Here is a 23,271-nt window from a genome sequence, read left to right as displayed (position 1 = left end):
GAAAATCTTTTTTTTTCTAATTGAATACTAAAGTGTGGTGCAAATCTTGAATGTGTAAATAAATTTGCATTCATTTAAAGGCTGTAGTCTGAACTGTAAGACAATTGCACCTCACAGGTACTAGTCAGTGCCCAGCTGCCCAATATTTTTCACTTGAGAGGTTTAGCTACCAATAAAACCAGGTTTAATCAACCATTTTCCACATAAGAAAATTCCTGAACCAAATCAGGAATTGACAGTTGTTTTCCATTTGTTTGAGGTTTTTGAGCTTTCAATCTGCCATTTGATAAAGGCCTTTCTGATTTGAGTTTTCCCTTGGAGTTTGGTATTTTAGCTATTCTTCTTTACATCTGAAGGAATGTGGGCATTCGTTATTGTAAATAAGGGAGCTACCATTTGATTTTTATGGGGGGGCTAGGATGTAATTTGAAAAAAATAGGCAGGACAGGAGTTTTGAGTAAAAAAACAGGCAGGATGAGACACTTGCAAAAAAAAAAAGTCAGGACGACAATTTAGGTAAAAAAAGTCAAGATAAACTAAAAAAAAAAAAGGCAGGACCGAACAGAGTGAAAAATAAAAAGGCAGGACAGAGATTACAGCTAAAAAAAAATGCAGGACAAAATTTTTCATCCTAGCCCCCCCCATAAAAATCAAATGGTAGCTCCCTAAATGTCAAGAAATATAAAGCAGTCATCAATATAAGCATAATTTATTGTTGACCATGATAGCTGTTGTACAGTTTATAAATACAGAATTAACAATATTTGTATCAATCAATATGCCCCGTTAAAATCCCCATAACAATATGATACACCATGCCCCAACATAGCATTTTTTATTCATTTTAAAGCACGCAAAATCACAAAACTGAGGCTTCAGCCTGGTACCATGTTCTTCTGAATTTTGTCATGGTACCAGTCTAAATTTACCCTGTATATATAAATTGCCAGTGATATTTTAGCTAAATGCTCACTATATAAATATACACACATACACCATATGATAATAAGTAAGGTATTTTGAATTGTAATCATGAAACTGCAATAACACGAAACGAAGTATGACTTAAAAGTCACTTTTAACCTTCAAATGATGATAGTGTGGAAATAAATAAAAACTGATGGTAAATTTTACAATTATGATACAGACTACAGGGGAGTGAACACTAGAGTACAAATTTCATATTTTACATGTACTCTGTAATTCTGATTGGACAAAGTTAATGATTTACAGATTGGTTATTCCCCTACACTGCAAATAAACAACAACCATGACTTATCTGTTTTGGTTTTACTGGGGTAGGGGGTTGCTGTTTCTTTATAGAAAAATATCCTCAAGATTTTGATTTTGATTCAGGACTTGCACAAACCAAGAATCTTACAGCTTAAAGTTCTTAAGTTTACAAAATAACAATGTTGGTGTAACCTGAATTCAGAATGTTCAACCATCCTTCATATATAATAGGCATAATACAAACACATTCTTCTTATCCAAATATGTGGTGGACTTGTTGGTAGGTATTGTAAGCAAACTTCATTCTCGACTTCAAGACTCATTTAATGGGGACACTACACAACAAAACAGACAAAAACACCAAATTTCTACTAACCAACCAGTATAACACAACTAAAGAAAACTAACAACACATATAACAGACATAGGAGTCTGTGCCAATCAGGATCTTTATTTCTGTGGATTCAAAAGCACCCAAAGGAGCCATATTGTGCAATCTCATTAAAATCCGATTTTCTGATACGCTAAACTCCACTAGTGGAGGGTAGCGTATCAGAACATCGGATTTTAATGAGATTGCATATTGTGAAAATCAATGTGAACAAATTGGCAAAAAACTTGTCACTTTTTTTAAAGGAATATAAACTATTCTGCCACTTACTAGCATAAATGTTCTCTTTGGTAAAACCTGATTGTAGACTGGATTTAGAATATTTTATTTTAGTAAGGTACCAGTTTGTTTTGGATGAATCCATAATGATCCGTCATATTGGCATGTGTTTAAATTTCTATAACTTGAATAAAACCAACAATTGGAATTTTACCATCAGATTAGAATACTAACTTTGTCTGCATACGAAAAAGGTTGGTATTTAACTCCTTCGGATAAAAAATTGTAGAACTTGTATAAATCATGTCTTTCAAATAACTTTTTTTCAGGATAGTGTTGAAAAAGGCATGAACCACCCATCAATTAATCAATATCTAAATATGAATGTAAGGATTTCAAAATGAGGCAATTCTGGCTTTTTGGTACTTTTTACTTACATAAAAGATTGATTGATCTGTGATTGCTTTACGCCACATCATCACAAAAATGTTATATCTTAGAAACAGCTATTTCGCTTACAGAAAAGAAGTTAAATGATGACAGAAAATAAATGATACATTTTATAAATCATGAATGATATCTGAATGAATAATGATGTCTTCAGAACACCGTACATATATTATTTCATAGAATTTTTAACCTTATTTATTACTCATACAAATTATCTTTTACATACACTTTCCTTTATTTTATACATTGTATTTACATTTGCATTGGAATGGCGTGCAGAATTGTACTGCAATACAATACTAAAATTAACTTATAATGCCCTTTAATGTATGGTATCACTAAAATAAATGAACCCACTGTATTAAAAAATGTCTCATCTTTACACAAAAATGCTTAATAGGAATGATAAATATATTTTACACCATGTTTAAAAATTCCATCAAAAAGATCACCATCTGATTACAGTGGTACTTAACACATTAAAAGATTTTTATCTTTTTATCCAACAATGTTTCTCACAATGAATGTAAGATAAAATATGTTAATATAATATGTTTCCACATTCTGTTATCAGATAAGGAACTTTCAATGGTATTTTTAGATTAAGTGTAAAATGCACCATTAATGCCATTAATAAATTGCCTACGTTCAAATTGTTATAATGCTTCACCTAACTAACTCGTAAAAACAAACCCTTACACTGAGTCAAAAATATTTTCTGGGAGCAGAAAAAGAGAGTAACAGCAAAGCCAAAATTTCAAAGCAATTAAAGCATGACAGTAGAAGAGAGACACAAAAAAGGTAATGGTGCAGACAGGAAACATTGTAGTAAAAGTAATACTTAATTCAAACCAAGCAAGGGCTAAAACAGTGTAAACAATTCATTAATGAGGTGTTATTAAACATCTCTCACCTGACTGGGTAAAACAGAGTAAACAATTCATTAATGAGGTGTTATTCAACATCTCTCACCTGACTAGGTAAAACCAAACCTCTATTTTTAATGTTTAGCCAGAAATGAGTTTAAAGAAAATGTATGACTATATTAGTTTAAACTTCAACAAGCAGGCTTTACAATTGAAAAAGATTTCCTAATTCACTTAATGGCACATTAGCACAAAAGAGAAAGTATAAGAGATCAGAAAATTACCTCAATAGGTGGTTGTCCCGTTTTCAATATGCCTCCCTGGGTACCATGTATGTTTTAAATGAAACAGTCATATGTCAAAAACATGCATTTTTAATAAATTTAGACATAAATTCTATTACATGTAACTTCATACTACATACAGTATGATTCATTTTAACTCCCATTACATGAAATTATGTTTTGTTAAAAGAATGACACTGGCAATGAATCTACATTCATTATTTCAACAGACAGAAATTATTATGCAAATATTTAAATATTGAATCATCACAATTCACAAATCTAATATAATATGTGATACTTAGCACAGATTTTTTTTTTGTGGAATGATTCTATTATTGGAGCATGAATTGCTGACCCTCCTTCAGCACTTAGTGTTTCGTCCCTCCTTTTGACATAATTCATGTTGCTTAATATTCAGTTTTCTGTGTAGTGTTTTCCTTCTGATCATTATTTTGTCTGTCTTTCCAGACTTTATTTTTTTTGATTGCCCTTCAGACCCGCCTTCCCTTTCCTACACAAGTCTATTCTGGAAATTAAAAGCTTGACACATTCAATAGACTATTTGATGTTAAATACAATTAGATGTTATCTAAATTACTTAATTTTTGGTGTATATACAAGACTAGATATACCCCTTATGATGTATCATCTATATTGGAAATTCTTTATATTTTTGAACAATTTAAATTTTACAGTTTTTGGACTGAAAGTTGTTCATATCTATTCTTTCATTTTCAGGTCTTAGATTCTGATCATCCTTAATGATCAACCTAAAACAAAGAGATTTTTTTTGTGATAAAAATTGCGAAATCAGTAAAAAAAAAATCCTCACAAAAATTGCCCATCTTTACAGTGCATGGCATACAGATACTAGTATGAAACAAATTTTCATGTATTTCAAATACAATTTCCCTCATTTTCAGCTGATAGGCAAGTTAGACACTCAGATATCTATACAACTGCATCATGGTTTTACAACTAAGCTTCAAATTCATAAATTAACTGATAAATGACTACATGGGGATCGCTGTTTAAAATATCACATCATAACAGGGGCCCAGTTCAAACTATATTAGCTATAGACTGGTCCCCAAAATTTCTAGTTTTTGGGTACCAGTTGATACTTTGATGGCTGTTGACTGGTTCCTTATGTTTAAAAATCAATTCCAGGTATCAGTTCACTAGCTGTAAACTGGTCTCAAATGTTCCAACTGAATCTCTAATGCTATCCTTTGCTCCATAACTTCTTGTAATTCTTGATTTAATTCACTACTTAATCGTTCTAACATGGAATTCCTTTCTTTATGAGTTCTTATTGCCATCTGTAAATCTTTTTTATCTCTACTAACTTGTCTAAAAATAAAACAGTTTATATAAAAATTTTTGAAACTTTGACTGAAAGGCTAAGGGGTTATTTTCATCAGTATTCATTGACGACATGTAAATGTGATATGAATGTGAATCCAACTTTGTACTGCTAGTACTAGAAATGAGATATGGATGTATTTGGCTTTTATTTTTTTTTGGGGGGGGGGGGGTTGCTATCTCATTGACATATGGCTTACAATTTCTTTTATTCATACAACTGCTCAGCCAGAATTTCGTTTGATAGCCTGAAGACCAAAGGGGAATATACAGTACAGGAAGAGCCTGGGGAGGGGGGTTACTTCCTATATTTTTATGAGTGTGCCACAAAACAGTGTCACTTTTTCATGCCCTGTTGGTTAGAACAGGGTCCCCTTTTCATGTCCTGCTGGTGAGAACAGGGTCTTTTTTTAAACAAAGTATTTGTCGAGAACAGGATTGCTTATTTAATTGTTTAAGGTACAGTCTAGGACCCGGGTCTAGAACAGCAACTCTTTTTTGTACGGTCTAGAACTGGATACATTTTCTGAGCATGTCTAGAACAGGGTATGTTTTTTCAATATTTCTGTTTAGAACAGGGTATGTTTTTCAATGTTTTCTGGTTAGAACAGGGTATGATTTGGCAAGTGCAGTCGGCACAGTTATACCTGAAAGGATAGTCAGTAACCCCCCAGGAGGAGGCGTAAAGATTGGTTGTCTCTTGGTCAGAGTATTATGTCTGGTTATGGTGACATGTCTTCCTGTACACTTGTTAACTCTCATGATAAAAATCCTGCTCAGCTGATAGGTCTAGTACAAAGCAGGATCCCTATTTAACTCTAACTAATATGTTCTGTCCTGATGTGCATTTAATATTTGCCACCACCAATCATAACCAATCAAAGCAGAACAGTGTAAACATCTTTGAGTCAACAAACAGCTTTCAACTTATAAGCACAGGCCAATGGCCCCTAAAATCTGGTGTGGGCTACTTAAATTTCTGCTTTTCTTGTATAGGACTATATATGTGGGCTACAAAATTTAAGCTGTGGGCTACCATTGCCAAAGTCTATCCCTGTTATAAGCATGCTCTTTTTTTATCAGGCCTGATTTCATGGTGTCACATCTTACAAGGTCTATCCAAATTAATTTTGCAAAGCATTCTCCTCAAGTCAGTGCTTGGAGTCATCTTAAACTTGCAGTAATATGACAGGTTTTTTTTCTGTGACATTGAGATGCAGACCAGCTATGTTCCTTTGCTTTTTAAGTTTTTTCACTGAGCATGTCCTGATTTTGTGTCATGAATGGATACCCAATATCTTTTGTTTTGGTACCAACGAAAATACCTGAATGCAGTGTATATATGTATACATGTCATTAAAATTGTTTACCTGTAAGGTAATTTTTGTTTCTCCCCAGCACCTTCTTCCTGATTTTCAGGTATATCAAAAGTCACCGTCGGTGATATCGTCTGTAAAAATATAAAATATCACAAATCAAGTCAAAGGTTATCTGGTTATATATAAAACTAATAAAATCCCAATTAGGCAAATTGTTGGTCAACATAAAATATTAAAGAAATTTGTCAGATGACATATACAATTTTTCAAGATCTCATTGACATGCATATTTTAAACCTGTTTGCACACATTTAATTTTTGAATTATCTTTCTCCCAGACTTTATATAACTTGTAATGGTCAAACTTGCATAATGGCAAATTTATTATATAATAAGTCTGAGGGAAAACAGAACTTTCTTCTTGCAAGGCCGTGAACACAATTTGATATGGAGACAAGCGTTTGGTTTTGAAATTTCCTACATGTAGTTACGGCCCTGTTAAAATAAAAGTGAGGTAAGGTTTCCTGAGACAATATACCTCAAGTTAAATGAAACCAATTTTCAGACATTTCAAGTATATTCAAATAATATTTATACTTTTGTTATTAAAAAATTTGGGAAGTGTTTCCCGATTTTTTTTGGGAAAAAAGATGAATTTATGAAGAATCTGGTGCCATCTCATACTTTCGATTAGACCTGCTGAGTTATTTATTTTCAATACATTGCAAGTCAGGTAATTTATTTTCAAACTACCACAGAACAAACCATTTATTTTTGTGATTATCAAGGCTGAGTTATTTATTTTCAAAATCCTCCTGGCCGTAATTTGTTACAATATATGACTTACCTGTGGATCTGAGGACCCAGGTATCACTAGACTAGCATCTGTAAGTAAATAAAACAACCATCTGCAGTTTATCATAGGATTTTTAATTGTAACAAACAAGCATATGTTACATCAGATTGTGAAAATCATAAATACATATCTGTCAATGTTTCTGATAAAAGTAGTTCCTGAACAAAATACTTTGTCTCCCTCTGAATACCAATTGGCCGTTTCAGAATCTAAAGCATCATGGGTAATTTCATTGTTCGTACCCCAAAATGAAAATGACATCACGTCATTTGTTAAATTTCCATTGTTTATGACATTTTTAACCAATCAGGACGTTTTGGTGTACACTTTTGAAAATATTACCCAGGATGCATTAGATTCTAAAACAGCAAATTGGAGAAAAAGATGATCAGGAAGTACTGTAAATTAAGAAATTATTGTGTGCATTTATTATTGCGATTTTTAAAGAATGAAGAAAAATACGAGTTAAATTATTGTGATTTTGAAAAAAATTGCATACATATCTTAGAACTTAATTAACACTCTTGACAGTTTACACTGTAACAAAAGGTAGACAAATGATACAAATAATAATTTACAATGGTGAACAAAATAGAAAGAAATATACATACATAGTTCATTAAACCTAATCAATGTTGCAGCTAAGAGAATGCAATTTCTTATTATAGCGATACTCAACCAGACACAATATTTGCATTAATAACAAGAGGCTCTCAAGAGCCTGAATCGCTCACCTTAATTCTTTTGGTTAAATCTCTCATCAATGATTATTTTGGCTTTTCAATTTATTTAAATGTTTTTTGGATCGTCCTATTTTCTTCAAAAGCCAAAAAAAATAATCATTTTCTCCTATGTTCTATTTTAGCCATAGGAGCTATGTTTCTTGACATACAAGGAAATAAAATATAAAATTTATACTAGATACTCTGAAACTCATTTAGCCTAAGTTTGGCTGAAATTGATACAGCAGTTTCAAAGGAGAAGATTTTTTAAAGTAAGTCAACATGATGAACAAATTGTGAAAAAAGTCTTTAAAGGGCAATGACTCCTTAAGGGGTCAATTGACAATTTTGGTCAAATTGACTTAATTGAAGATCTTACTTTCCTGAACATTATTGCTGTTTACAGTTTATTTCTATCTATAATTATATTCAAGATAATAAACAAAAACAGCAAAATTTCCTTAAAATTATCAATTCAGGGGCAGCAACCCAACAACAGGTTGTCTGATTCATCTGAAAATTTCAGGGCAGATAGATCTTGACCTGATAAACAATATTACCCAACGTCAGATTTGCTCTAAATGCTTTGGTTTTTGAATTATAAGCCAAAAACTGCATTTGACCCCTATGTTCTATTTTTAGCAATGGCGACCATGTTTGTTGATAGATCATAACTTCGGATACAATTTACAAACTAGATACCCTAAGGAATATTCAGTTAAAGTTTGGAAGTATTTGGCCCAGTAGTTTCAGAGGAGAAGATTTTTGTAAAAGATTACTAAGATTTACGAAAAATGGTTAAAAATTGACCATAAAGGGCAATAACTCCTAAAGGGGTCAACTGACCATTTCCGTCATGCTGACTTATTTGTAAATCTTACTTTGCTGAACATTATTGCTGTTTACAGTTTATCTCTATCTATAATAATATTCAAGATAATAACCAAAAACAGCAAAATTTCTTTAAAATTACCAATTCAGGGGCAGTAACCCAACAACAGGTTGTCTGATTCATCTGAAAATTTCAGGGCAGATAGATCTTGACCTGATAAACAATATTATTCCATGTCAGATTTGCTCTAAATACTTTGGTTTTTGAGTTATAAGCCAAAAACTGCATTTGACCCCTATGTTCTATTTTTAGCAATGGCGACCATGTTTGTTGATAGATCACAACTTCCGATACAATTTACAAACTAGATACCCTAAGGAACATTCAGTTAAAGTTTGGAAGTATTTGGCCCAGTAGTTTCAGAGGAGAAGATTTTTGTAAAAGATTACTAAGATTTACGAACTAGAGGCTCTAAAGAGCCTGTGTCGCTCACCTTGGTCTATGTGCATATTAAACAAAGGACACAAATGGATTCATGACAAAATTCTATTTTGGTGATGGTGATGTGTTTGAAGTTCTTACTTTACTGAACGATTTTGCTTCTTACAATTATATCTATAATGAACTTTGCCCATTAGTAACAGAGAACTATATTTGGTAAAAATTTACATAAATTTACCAAATTAATGAAAATTGTTAAAAATTGACTATAAAGGACAATAACTCCTTAAGGGGTCAATTGACCATTTAGGTCATGTTGACTTATTTGTAGATCTTACTTTGCTGAACATTATTGCTGTTTACAGTTTATCGCTATCTATAATAGTATTCAAGATAACCAAAAACGGCAAAATTTCTTTAAAAATTACCAATTGGAGGGCAGCAACCCAACAACCAGTTGTCCAATTCATCTGAAAAATTCAGGGCAGATAGATATTGACTTAATTAACAATTTAACTTCTTGTCAGATTTGCTCTAGATGCTTTGGTTTCATAGTTATAAGCCAAAAACTGCATTTTACCCCTATGTTCTATTTTTAGCCGTGGCGGCCATCTTGGTTGAATGGCCAGGTCATCGGACACATTTTTCAAACTAGATACCCCAAAGATGATTGTGGCCTAGTAGTTTCAGTGGAGATTTTGTAAAAGATTACTTAGATTTATGAAAAATGGTTAAAGATTGACTATAAAGGGCAATAACTCCTAAAGGGGTCAACTGACCATTTTGGTCATGTTGACTTATTTGTAGATCTTACTTTGCTGAACATTATTGCTGTTTACAATTTATCTCTATCTATAATAATATTCAAGATAATAACCAAAAACAGCAAAATTTTCTCAAAATTACCAATTCAGGGGCAGCAACCCAACAACCGATTGACCGATTCATCTGAAAATTTCAGGGCAGATGGATCTTGACCTGATAAACATTTTTATCCGATGTCAGATTTCCTCAAAATGCTTTGGTTTTTGAGTTATAAGCCAAAAACTGCATTTTACCCCTATGTTCTATTTTTAGCGGTGGCGGCCATCTTGGTTGGTTGACCAGGTCACGCCACACATTTTTTAAACTAGATACCCCAAAGATGATTGTGGCCAAGTTTGGATTAATTTGGCCTAGTAGTTTCAGAGGAGAAGATTTTTGTAAAAGATTACTTTAATTTACGAAAAATGGTTAAAAATTGACTATAAAGGGCAATAACTCCTAAACGGGTCAACTGACCATTTTGGTCATGTTGACTTATTTGTAGATCTTACTTTGCTGAACATTATTGCTGTTTACAGTTTATCTCTATCTATAATAATATTCAAGATAATAACCAAAAACAGCAAAATTTCCTCAAAATTACCAATTCAGGGGCAGCAACCCAACAACCGATTGACCGATTCATCTGAAAATTTCAGGGCAGATAGATCTTGACCTGATAAACATATTTACCCCATGTCAGATTTGCTCTAAATGCTTTGGTTTTTGAGTTATAAGCCAAAAACTGCATTTGACACCTATGTTCTATTTTTAGCAATGGCGACCATGTTTGTTGATAGATCAAAACTTCGGATACAATTTATAAATTAGATACCCTAAAGAACATTCAGTTAAAGTTTGAAAGTATTTGGCCCAGTAGTTTCAGAGGAGAAGATTCTTGAAATAGTTTACGACGACAACAGACGACGACAGACGACGACGGACGACGGAGGACGACGGACGCCAAGTGATGGCATAAGCTCACTTGTCCCTTCGGGACAGGTGAGCTAAAAAACCTCGCAATAATTTCTGAATTTACAGTAGTCTATAGGAACACACATTATTGTCCAATCAGCATAAAATAATCTTCACTCTTAAAATCTAAATACTCTGAGGTGGGCATAGAATCAGGAAATATTGATTTTAAGATTTACATTTTACACTACTGTAAATGGCATGAAGACCTCCCTATCATGAGAGAAGCATGCCATCACAAGACAGATGAGCTGAACACAATCTCTTATGTCCAGGTGAGCTGAACACAATCTCTTATGTCCAGGTGAGCTAAACACAATCTCTTATGTCCAGGTGAGCTAAACTTACCTCCAGCTTCAGCACCTACACTTTTGCTTGGTCCCTGAAATTATAAAATACACTGATGGTTAAAAAACAACAAATACAAGTTAAGAAATGAAAAAAACATGCATCAAAGATATACTTGTTTAACATTAATGCATACAAGCATTACATATTTTAAGAGGTTAAAGATTTTATTGTCACTTCCATCAAATAAAATCTCACACACATGGAAAATCTAGGATAAACAATTCGATAGCATTTCTTCAATATTTGATTGTTCACCATGTATAGTTTGAATATAGTTGGAGGGAAGCTGTTGTAGTTAAAGATGATACATGCTATATATCTCCTATTTGTTTCGGACATGTAGACTGCTACCAGAACTGCTCCCACCTTTGATGTACAACAAATAAAATTGAGAATGGAAATGGGGAATGTATCAAAGAGACAACAACCCGACTTGAGTGTGCTTCAGTTAAAACCATCACATTATTGAATATAATTAAGAGCAGAAAACAGCAGAAGGTCACCAATCAATACAGCCATAAAATCTCATACCCGGAAGTGTGCTTCAGTTAAAACCATCACATCATCCTATGTGAAGATAAACTTACAAAATTTTTGAATGTAATTAAAAGCAGAAAACAGCAGGCCACCAATCAATACAGCCATAAAATCTCATACCTGGAAGTATGCTTCAGTTAAAACCATCACATTGAATTGTGGGTTCACTTACTACAAGTCTTTGACTGTCTATTGGATTGATGAGAATTGTTTGAAGAAAAAAAATGTGCTTATCTAGTCTTACTATTAATTGTAATGAGTAAGCTCTCCTATGTGAAGATAAACTTACCAAATTATTAAATCCTAATGAATAAGCTCTCCTGTGTGAAGATAAACTTACCAAATTATTATAACCTAATGAGTCCTGTGTGAAGATAAACTTACCAAATTATTATAACCTAATGAATAAGCTCTCCTGTGTGAAGATAAACTTACCAAATTATTATAACCTAATGAATAAGCTCTCCTGTGTGAAGATAAACTTACCAAATTATTATAACCTAATGAGTAAGCTCTCCTGTGTGAAGATAAACTTACCAAGTTATTATAATCTAATGAGTAAGCTCTCCTGTGTGAAGATAAACTTACCAAATTATTATAATCTAATGAGTAAGCTCTCCTGTGTGAAGATAAACTTACCAAATTATTATAATCTAATGAGTAAGCTCTCCTGTGTGAAGATAAACTTACCAAATTATTATAATCTAATGAGTAAGCTCTCCTGTGTTTATCTAGTCCATCACTTTGAGATAAACGATTATCTACCTCAGCAGGTACCATGGTGTTTAGAGCTTCTTGTGAAGGAATCGGCTCAAACTTATTAAATTTGTTTATTTTTTCTGAACCTATTGCACTAAAAGTAATGTTTCCTCTTTTGACAGCTGGGCTCTAAAATTTAAAACAAAATCATTAAGAACAAACATAGTAGCTTCAGGATCTTAAATAATTGTCAAAAATTTCCCAGATTTTGCAAAAAGTGCACTTTCCTATACCCCTACTTCCCCAAAACTAGCATTAACCACTTTCAATTGAAAATAAAACTACAAAATACAAAAATATTTGTAAATTTGTAAAAGTAGCATGCAGAAAAAATATTACATTCTTTCCTTATTATTTAATTCTAAATTCCAGTTTTTAAGGAGTAAACATGAAAAATATTAATGATGTCAAGGTCACATGACAAAATTATGAGCTGATAGACAAAAACTTTTTTCCAATCAGAAGAAGTGTTACACCAAAAATTTGATTATAAGGATATAACAAAAGACAACTATTTAAGAAATTCCAGAGCATGAACAGATGCAGCAAGCTTCAAATATTTTTGTTTTAAAAATTTCAGTTTGACTTACGTCTTTCGGAGAAGCACGGGGAGGAACAGCTGGTGGCTGTGAAAGACCTACAAATAAATAATAGCATTTTTACAAATAAATAGATATAAGAAGATGTGGTATGAGTGCCAATGAGACAACTCTCCATTGAAGTTTTTATATGTAAATGTAAACCATTATAGGTCAGAGTACAGTCTTCAACATGGAGCCTTGCCTAACACCAAACAGCACGCTATAAAGGGCCCCAAAAAATTACTAGTGTAAAACTATACAAAAAGGGAAAACTAATGGTCTAAGCTATATATAAAGTTTTCATTTAAGCAAGTAAATTTAATAATTGAATCAGACTTTCGAACTTCAAAGTTTTATTTCCTTCGATTTTTCTCTTGTTCTTCATACTTCAACACGTCAGGTTTTATATAATTCATTTGCATTTGCTTCAAGAGAATTATAAAACAAAATTGATTAAACCCAGGTTTCGAATCAACAATAGAGTTCAACACAAGGTTCAACTGTATTCAACAGATTTTACTATATCATATAATATAAAGTACATGTAATTCAGAAAACTTGATTATCTGTAAATTTTCAAATACATGTATCTAAAACTGTTAGGGAGCCTTACATGTTAAAATTAGATAATCAAACTATCTATGGAAAAGGGCATAATGTTGGATGGTTAAATGCATATTCAGGATGAGAAAATGTTATGATCATGCACACAATATTATACTTCACTGGAGTGCTGATGCACATTTTTGACAAGCCAGCTCACAGGGTAACAGCCTGAAGGAAAACATGTCGCCCAAACCTGGACAATGTTAATCTATATGCTCACCATTCTTTGCTCTTAATCCTATTAAAGTGCTACATGCTTGGTACATTGCAGTTTTGTTCCAAGAAGTATTATGCTTCACAGGATGTACAAATAAGACAATATGTGGGTCATGGTCACGCGGTTGACAGTCATAAATCGTTATGACACCCTAAGAAACTAAGTGAGAATTAAAACCAGGTCATCTTTTTTTTACTCGCTGTTCTGTGGATGGTTGTTTACCTTTAGACCATCTATTTTTAGCGGATGTCTGGATAGATCTAAGTCTCAGTAGAATTTTGTTGGAGAATCTTACAAAATAAAGTAATGCTTGGACCTACCTTGGAGATCAACAGAAAGACTACGACCATGTTGCTGTGGGGGTCTTGGTGGTGGAGCAGGGGGTTCTTCCTGTCCCATACCATCAGCTTGACTAGAGGCTTGAACTGGAATTAATAATCCTGTTACTGTTCCTGGAACTTAAAACAACATTGTCACATGATAAGCATGATGTACTGTGGATTTTACAGCTTGGTCACATATTTTACTAGATGAAAACAGTGGTTTCAAATTTTCAGCTTAATGTTTGTAAATTGCATGTAAAAAAGACTCAGATAAGAATTTTATATCGACAAATATACAAGCATGCTTATATCTATACATATAACAGGAGTTTTTCTCTTGAAGCCAGACTTTATGATTCCGTCAAAAAAAATCTATTTTATTAAATTCTCTTTTGTTTTTTAAACTGAATATATAATATAATAGACTTTTCTAATTCAATGATAATTTTGTAAGTATGTTTTTTTTAACTTTAAGATTAAATCCATAAAATTGGCATCCAATGATACAAACAAAATTTAACAATAAACATATACTGTAAATTCAGAAATTATTGCGAGGTTTTTATTATTGCGAATAATGCGACAGAGTTGTAAACGCAATAATTAAAACTCGCATTTTGTAATATCTTAACTTAATTAAGCATGACTTTTCTCAAAATCGTAATAATTAAAATCGCATTTAATTTAAAATGACAAAATCGCAATAATAAATGAACGCAATAATTTCTGAATTTACAGTATATAGAAATACATCAGGTATTATTTCCTATAATATCTTACAGGTACATTTACAACATTTCACCACAGCATGCCCCTTAAACATGCACATATATATTTCCCATTTCAGAATCTAAAGACTTATGGGTAATTCAACTGTTTATACACCAAAATAAAGGAATACCACTATTGAATATCAATTTGGTTAAAATCTGTTTACAAATCAAAACAATTTGGTTTACGCTTTTAATAAATCCCCCGATTGTTTTTAGATTCAGAAATTACCAATGCAGCAATGATAATGTTTTATATGACTGTTGATTTCACTTCCAACTAAATGAAGTTTCCTCTACTTTATTGTTTAAATGTTCTTTTATGATGTTTATGTTTCAATGTTCTTTTACAATGTTTATGTTTCAATGTTCTATTATGATGTGTGCTTTTTCAAATTAATATTATGTAAATTTTCTGACAGGCTCCATTAAAGCTGAAGTTATACAAAAAACAAGGGATAATTCAGGTGAACTTAACATGAATACATGTACTGGTAATTGTGAGTAGGTTACTTTACAATATCAGGACGAAGATTCAATATAAATCATAAAACAGGGTACTAAATCATGTGATATAAAAAATGAGCATCAAGAAACTTCAGTGTATGCAATGCTTATTATAATGAAAGTTCATAAATATGTATAACATGTAACTAAATTCTAGTGATTGTTAATAATTAATTTTTTGATTAGAGATATATTTGTTAAGTCATAAGTAACAGCCAGTCTCCAAAAATCAATGAGCCTAAAAAAGGGACTAAACAGGCATGTTTTTTAATAAACAAGAATGGGTCCATTGTAAACAGATGCCCCATTCGCACCATCATTTTCTATGTTTAGTGGACTGTGAAATGGAGGTCAAAACTCTTATTTGGCATAAAAATTAGAAAGATCAAAAAGAAAATGTGTGATAAGTTTCAAGTTGAATAGGTCTTCAACTTAAAAAAAAATACATTGACCAAAAACTTTAACCTGAAGCAGGACAGACATCAGGAAAAACACAGATGGATAGAGGAATGAATTCACAGACTGAAAAACATAATTCCCCTAGATAATTTCTTACTATTATAATCCCAACATCTTTTATGTCATTATAATGTTAAAATGAAAATTTGTAAAAAAGAGAATACCAGTAAATAAGATAAAAAGAGTAAAGAAACCAGGTCATTACAAAATATTCCATTTCATTTGCCTACATTTGAACCCTAACATTTATATGAACTGAATATATTAAACCCAACAAGGGCATTATTTTTAATTCCAACTTCTTGAGTTTTTAAAACATGTTAAAAATGGGAGACTGGCAGCAACTATTTCCTTTGAGACAATTTATAAGGGGAGGTAATAAGTAACATCTATCAGGGGAGATAATTAGTAAAACTCAATCAAGGGAGATAACCACACACATCTTCTGTATACCTGGTGCTGGTCTATTTGGTATGGGAGAAGGACCTAGATTTCTGGTTTCAACAGACACTGGAGGACTAGGCGAGGATGGCTGTACAGGTATTGAGGTGTCTACTAAAGGTGCAGGCTCTGTAAACATAAGCAACATTGATGCAGCCATTACTATGTGGCTATTCTAGGAATGTTATATAGCAGATTATAAGGCACTCCTCTTTGCAAAGTGTAGTAGTCATTTATGCTTGTTATTTTTAATTTAATTACTCTCAGCTGTAAATTCAGAAATCATTGCGTGCATTTATTATTGCGATTTTATCATTTTGGACTTAAATGCGATTTTTAAGGATTTTTAGAAAATCCCGTTTAATTCATATAAAATATTTCAAAATGCGAGTTTTAATAATTGCCTTTACAACTCCTTCGCATTTTTCGCAATAATAAAAATTTCCCAATAATTTCTGAATTAACATTATACTGTGGATTCAATTATTTCAGTGTGTACCAATTTTCCTGGATTGAGAAAAAATCCTAGTAATTTGATTTTCTTAACTTAAAGTCTACAAAATAATAATAAGTCATTGAACATTGAAATCCAGGATAATTGGTATCCCAATTATAAAACTGAATCCAAAGTTTATACAAAGGGAGGAAGAATATGGGTTTAATCGACATTAAACTTTCAGATTCACCACTTTTGAATATTTTCCTGGAGTGCCTTCAACCCATTACTATCAAAATAGCCTCTTCTATAAATAACTTGCATTGTATCTACAGTAAATGGATTGCAGATAGTGATGAATAACCACTTTACATTAAAAGTGAGGTTTACAACAATCTTTTAATGTTGTTATTTAGAATTTAGTATATTTAATTATTTTAATGCAAATACAATGCAAGATCTTCTACTTTTTAATGCAATGACAAAGATATATGTGTTTATATCTAATATACACATACAACAGATTCATCTTATGATTCACATTCAAATTACTCTACATTTATACCACAAGAAATAAAAAAATTCTTCGCTGAGCGCAGCCTGATACAACTGCAAAGGTTGAAACCCTGAACAGTTGCGGCAAATTTGGACACAATATTCAAGCTTGAAACTATTTGAATTTGGATTGTGATCAAATTTTTGACATATAAATAGAGGTTTCTGACACAAAATAAATGTGGTCCAGCCTGCCTGTTGAGATATGGAACCTTGTGGTACAATATCAAGAGATAAACTGTATCTCCTATTATTTTGAACATAAAAACTCAATCAATAATGGTCATGCTAAATGTAAACAATTCAAGTAAATATCATTACATGCTAGATAATTAAAGAATGATTAACTAATTTTTTTTTTATTAAAATCCAATCTTCAAAGTTTTATGATGATGAAATATAATTTGAAATTAAAATTATTTTCAAGATGAAACAAATTTTTGTAAGCAGAGGGCTTTCATCTTTAATGCATGCAACCAATGTTATAAAAAAAAGGATTGACTAATTAGGAGACATGATCAAAGTTTTCATTTATTCAATTGAAACAGAATCTTCCTATTTTCAGAAGGTACAACCAACTGATAATTATTTGTTTGATGTATATTGTTTATGAAAAGAGCTCAAGGGAGACAATTCAATTCAATTTGTGCAAAGTACAATTTAGGGCAGGTAACTAAGGTGTCTTTTGTGTTGTGTTCAATTTTGTATGAGTTCACATTATGAATATGCATATAAACAAGAATGTTAAAAGTTTTCTGAGGGCTGTTCCAGAAAATACTATGTCCCCTCTTAGGGAAGGTATTATTTTTTTAATTTTCTGAGGGCGGTTTGATTTGAAATACCAGAATGCAAAGGGAGTTTTGTTCTAGTTTATTTTATTTCTGTGGGTGGTGGGGGTTAACAAAAAGTGCTGTCCCTGAGGCAAAAGGAGGGGGGGACATAGTAATTTTCTGGAACAGCCCTGATCATGCATATGATAAATTTAAGATGCAGAAGCTGAGTAGGATAGATACATGGTAGACATGTTTTGTATTCTGACATGCTAGTATATCACATGATCATAAACACTCATGCCATTCACACATGCAGTTAACATAAGAATACCCTTAGCTTTATTTTTGTTACAAACATGAAAGTGTGTTTTAGAATGTGTCTAGATAAAGTAAAATATGTAAAAAAAAATATAACTGAAATTGAAAAAAATATTTGGGATTTTCAATAAAAATTCACAAAACAAATTAAAATAAAAAAAAGAAAAGAAGAGAATACAACTCTTGATCTTTGTTGAAATTTCTAATCATGTATACAAGGTCATAATTAAAGTAAATAGTTTTAATATCTTTTCCTTAAACTAAAATTTCATCATATAAACAAGTTTTTTAAGTGTTAGTGATAGTTCATGTTAAAAATATACTGTGTTAATATTTTACTCTACATACAACTGATTTCACTTTATAATTAATACCAAAGCTTTATTTGAGAGTTTCCAGTTCATTAACAGTCTAGTCAGAAAATTTTAATTCACAAAATCTATTTTAAATTTTTTTTTAATAGCTGGTAAAGTGAAAAATAAACTGCAAACTCCCAATTGCAATGTTACCATAAACTTCACAGAAAAGATCTTGACATCATGGGATATATTACATAGTTAATTCATAATTTCATTTCTCCTAAAAAGTTACAAGTAATTGCAAAGCACTGGCAAGGTTCCCTTCAGCTGTTAAAATTTATCAACACTTATAATTCTATTGAAATTTGGTTCAGATGTCAAATGTTGTGGAACAAAACATCACTTACATTAAAATCAGTTTAATTTAAAAAAATAAATAAAACTTTCAACAGAAAATTTCAATAATTCTTTTTTTTCAAATTGAAACAAAACAAACAAAGTTTACAATCAATCACACGGTTAAATTTTTTTTCAGCACATGACAGTCATGTGACTGGATAAAGGTATTTGACTTGATATCCCATGATGACCAAGATGCGTTAGTAAGCATGCTATTAGCTCTACCTGAGAACGCCCTAACCCTTTCCCTACCATCTTTCTTTAATGTCTCTGGTGATGCTCTCATAGGCACAGGATGAACTATGACAGCTTCCTGCAAAACAAATATTTGAGTAAAGTTTAAAATTCTAACCAGGTGCTCCGCAGGGCGCAGCTTTATACGACCGCAGAGGTCGAACCCTGAACAGTTGGGGCAAGTATGGACAAAACATTCTAGCGTGATACAGCTCTGAATTTGGATTGTGATCAAATTTTTGACATTACATGGGTTTTTTTTACACAAAACAAATGTCAAGATTTTACAAATTTTACAATTAAAGATTTCTTCTTCAAACTTTTTAAATCTAAAATTAAATAGTTGACACAGCATAGGTTTCTGACACAGAATGAATGTGGTCTAATGAACTTAAAAGTTTGTTTTTGCCTTTTAGCAATTCACTATGCTGTTGAATATTAATCCTCTCAAAAAAATGTTTGAAGAAATTTTCTTTTTATTTATGAAATCTGAAATGAGAAAAATTTAACCCCCCCCTTTTTTTCACATCCCTGTTTCCCTTTTTCCAAAACTGATATCAATTCAAATTTCTAATGGAGTTTGCAACAATAACTACTCTTTTAAATACATCATAAAATATTAAAATGTAAAATAAAGTGCTTGTTATCACTGAATGGTAAAGATTGGTTGGTAGTAAAAGTGAATATACATTGTTTATTGTATAAAACAATAAAAAAAACTTCATCAGCAACATTTTATATTGGCAAATTTCCAATGAAGTTATTTACATAAAGTTATTGGCAAATAAAAATAGAAAATGACATCATAGTCATGTCTGGCAAATGTCCAACATACATATCTAAAAACATTTTAGATAAGATAAGGAAATAAGATGTAAAAAAACTGCTTGTTATCACTGAATGGTAAAGATTATTTTAATTTATCAGTTGGTAGTAAAAAGTGAATATACATTGTATATTGTACAAATGTATATAACAAAGATTTAAGTTGATTCTGGACAAAGAAAGATAACTCCAATTAAAAAAAAATCTTGCTATTGCACAATATTTTGCAATTAGATATTTCTTGCTTACTATTCTGGACAAAGAAAGATAACTCTAATTAAAAAAAAAATTGCTATTTCACAATATTGTGCAATTAGATAATTCTTGCCATTGCGCAATACTGTGCAATTGAAAAGACTTGCTATTGCACAATACTTAATATAATAATTTTAGATCCTGATTTGGACCAACTTGAAAACTGGGCCCATAATAAAAAAATCTAAGTACATTTTTGGATTCAGCATATCAAATAACCCCAAGATTTCAATTTTTGTTAAAATCAGACTAAGTTTAATTTTGGACCCTTTGGACTTTAGTGTAGACCAATTTGAAAACAGGATCAAAAATGAAGAATCTACATACACAGTTAGATTTGGTATATCAAAGAACCCCATTTATTCAATTTTTGATGAAATCAAACAAAGTTTAATTTTGGACCCCGATTTGGACCAACTTGAAAACTGGGCCAATAATCAAGAATCTAAGTACATTTTTAGATTCAGCATATCAAAGAACCTAACTGATTCATTTTTTGTCAAAATCAAACTAAGTTTAATTTTGGACCCTTTGGACCTTAATGTAGACCAATTTGAAAACGGGACCAAAAGTTAAAAATCTACATACACAGTCATGACAGTTAGATTCGGCATATCAAAGAACCCCAATTATTCAATTTTGATGAAATCAAACAAAGTTTAATTTTGGACCCTTTGGGCCCCTTATTCTGTTGGGACCAAAACTCCCAAAATCAATCCCAACCTTCCTTTTATGGTCATAAACCTTGTGTTTAAATTTCATAGATTTCTATTTACTTATACTAACGTTATGGTGCGAAAACCAAGAAAAATGCTTATTTGGGTCCCTTTTTGGCCCCTAATCCTAAACTGTTGGGACCTAAACTCCCAAAATCAATACCAACCTTCCTTTTTTAGTCATTAACATTGTGTTTAAATTTCATTGATTTCTATTTACTTAAACTAAAGTTATTGTGCGAAAACCAAGAATAATGCTTATTTGGGCCCTTTTTTGGCCCCTAATTCCTAAACTGTTGAAACCAAAACTCCCAAAATCAATCCCAACCATTCTTTTGTGGTCATAAACCTTGTGTCAAAATTTCATAGATTTCTATTAACTTAAACTAAAGTTATAGTGCGAAAACCAAGAAAATGCTTATTTGGGCCCTTTTTGGCCCCTAATTCCTAAAATGTTGGGACCAAAACTCCCAAAATCAATACCAACCTTCCTTTTGTGGTCATAAACCTTGTGTTAAAATTTCATAGATTTCCATTCACTTTTACTAAAGTTAGAGTGCGAAAACTAAAAGTATTCGGACGACGACGACGACGCCAACGTGATAGCAATATACGACAAAAAAAATTTCAAATTTTGCGGTCGTATAAAAATCAAACATTTGTTTTTTCAAATACTTTTGCAAATATTTGAAAGAACTGTATGATAAAATTGATATCAATAAATGAATAAATGAACAACAGTAGTTGTCGTTTGTTTATGTAATATATACGTGTTTCTCGTTTCTCGTTTTGTTTATATAGATTAGACCGTTGGTTTTCCCGTTTGAATGGTTTTACACTAGTAATTTTGGGGCCCTTTATAGCTTGTTGTTCGGTGTGAGCCAAGGCTCCGTGTTGAAGGCCGTACTTTAACCTATAATGGTTTAAATTGTTATTTGTATGGAGAGTTGTCTCATTGGCACTCACACCACATCTTCCTATATCTAAATACTTACTGAATCTTGAGGAATCAGTCAAGAATAATGTTTTTCTGAATTTGAAGGAACCAGTCCAGAACGACTTACTTGATTGGAAGAAAGAAGTCCAGACCAAGGATTTACTGGATCAGAAGGAACCAGTTCAGAAGATTTACTAATTGGATTTGAAGGAACACTGACTAACTTTATCTGAAATAACCAGTCTGGTCCAGTCCAGAAGATTGACTGAATGGATCTGAAGGAACCAGATTAGAAAATAACTGACTGGATCTGAAGGAACCAGTCCAGAAGATTAATTTACTGGATCTGAAGGAACCAGTCCAGAAGATAAATTAACTGGATCTGAAGAAACCAGTCCAGTATAATGACTTACTGGATCTGAAGGAACCAGTCCAGTAGATTGACTTACTGGATCTGAAGGAACCAGTCCATAACAATGACTTACTGGATCTGAAGGAACCGGCCTAGTAGAATGACTTACTGGATCTGAAGAAACCAGTCCAGTAGATTGACTTACTGGATCTGAAGGAACCGGTTTAGAGAAATCAAACTGTACAGGTTGATTAGGTGATGACATATCACTGGGCACCCTGGGGGACTCTTGGATTAATGACTGTGCCCACTGTGGTTGTGCCTGTGGCGATGTTGACTGATCAGGAGAATTGGCCCTCTTCAATGTACTTCCTTTAGGAAGGTCTGCACTGAATGGTTCTTCTACAATACAGAAAACAAAATTGTAAAATATAAATAATCATTATTTACTTTTTCAAGATGGAAGCTTGTTTTCTTTTGAAATGAAACTCGTACTTAGTTTTATTTTTTGATGTAATGCAGTTATGAAATACATCAATATACAATGATATAGTATTACATTTATTAGATATTTTTGGGAATACATCTTGAAACATTTATTGCAGGAATATAAAGATAGATAGTCAGTCCTTCTTATATTGCAGCTGAAACAATCTGATTAAATATGCAAGAATGTATATTTACATCACAAACAACATCGACACTCTGGATAGCTTTTAAAGCTAAACAATCAACACATATAAATATAAATTAAATAAACTTAACTTTAATTTCACATCAATAACAAAGTTAGGAAAACTTGGACACAGTACCTATGTTTTAATCAGTTGCAAGATTCTGCAATATTGTTATACTGCTTTG

General features: G+C 32.0%; 1 protein-coding gene across 11 annotated transcripts in view; it reads right to left on the bottom strand.

Moving 5' to 3' along the window:
• Window positions 1-693: 693 nt before the first annotated feature.
• The window catches only part of LOC143049721 (ralBP1-associated Eps domain-containing protein 1-like), a 50,654-nt gene continuing 28,076 nt past the window's right edge, over window positions 694-23,271 (bottom strand). Inside the window, exons 10-19 of one of the 11 annotated variants that reach the window (XM_076223396.1) lie at window positions 22,544-22,812; window positions 19,317-19,404; window positions 16,324-16,440; window positions 14,132-14,269; window positions 12,998-13,044; window positions 12,339-12,536; window positions 11,109-11,142; window positions 6,978-7,015; window positions 6,182-6,261; window positions 694-4,799 (exon numbers count right to left, since the gene is read on the bottom strand). In XM_076223396.1, the coding sequence (XP_076079511.1) occupies window positions 4,628-4,799; window positions 6,182-6,261; window positions 6,978-7,015; window positions 11,109-11,142; window positions 12,339-12,536; window positions 12,998-13,044; window positions 14,132-14,269; window positions 16,324-16,440; window positions 19,317-19,404; window positions 22,544-22,812 (1,181 nt within the window). In that variant the 3' untranslated portion in view covers window positions 694-4,627. The remainder of the gene's footprint in view (window positions 4,800-6,181; window positions 6,262-6,977; window positions 7,016-11,108; window positions 11,143-12,338; window positions 12,537-12,997; window positions 13,045-14,131; window positions 14,270-16,323; window positions 16,441-19,316; window positions 19,405-22,543; window positions 22,813-23,271) is intronic. The other 10 variants (XM_076223397.1, XM_076223398.1, XM_076223399.1 and 7 more) reach the window with 10 other exon arrangements.

Source organism: Mytilus galloprovincialis, chromosome 10 (assembly GCF_965363235.1).
Source record: "Mytilus galloprovincialis chromosome 10, xbMytGall1.hap1.1, whole genome shotgun sequence".
NCBI lineage: Eukaryota > Metazoa > Mollusca > Bivalvia > Mytilida > Mytilidae > Mytilus > Mytilus galloprovincialis.
The sequence above is the reverse complement of the archived record's forward strand: the minus strand, read 5'-3'. Positions and strand labels throughout refer to the sequence as shown.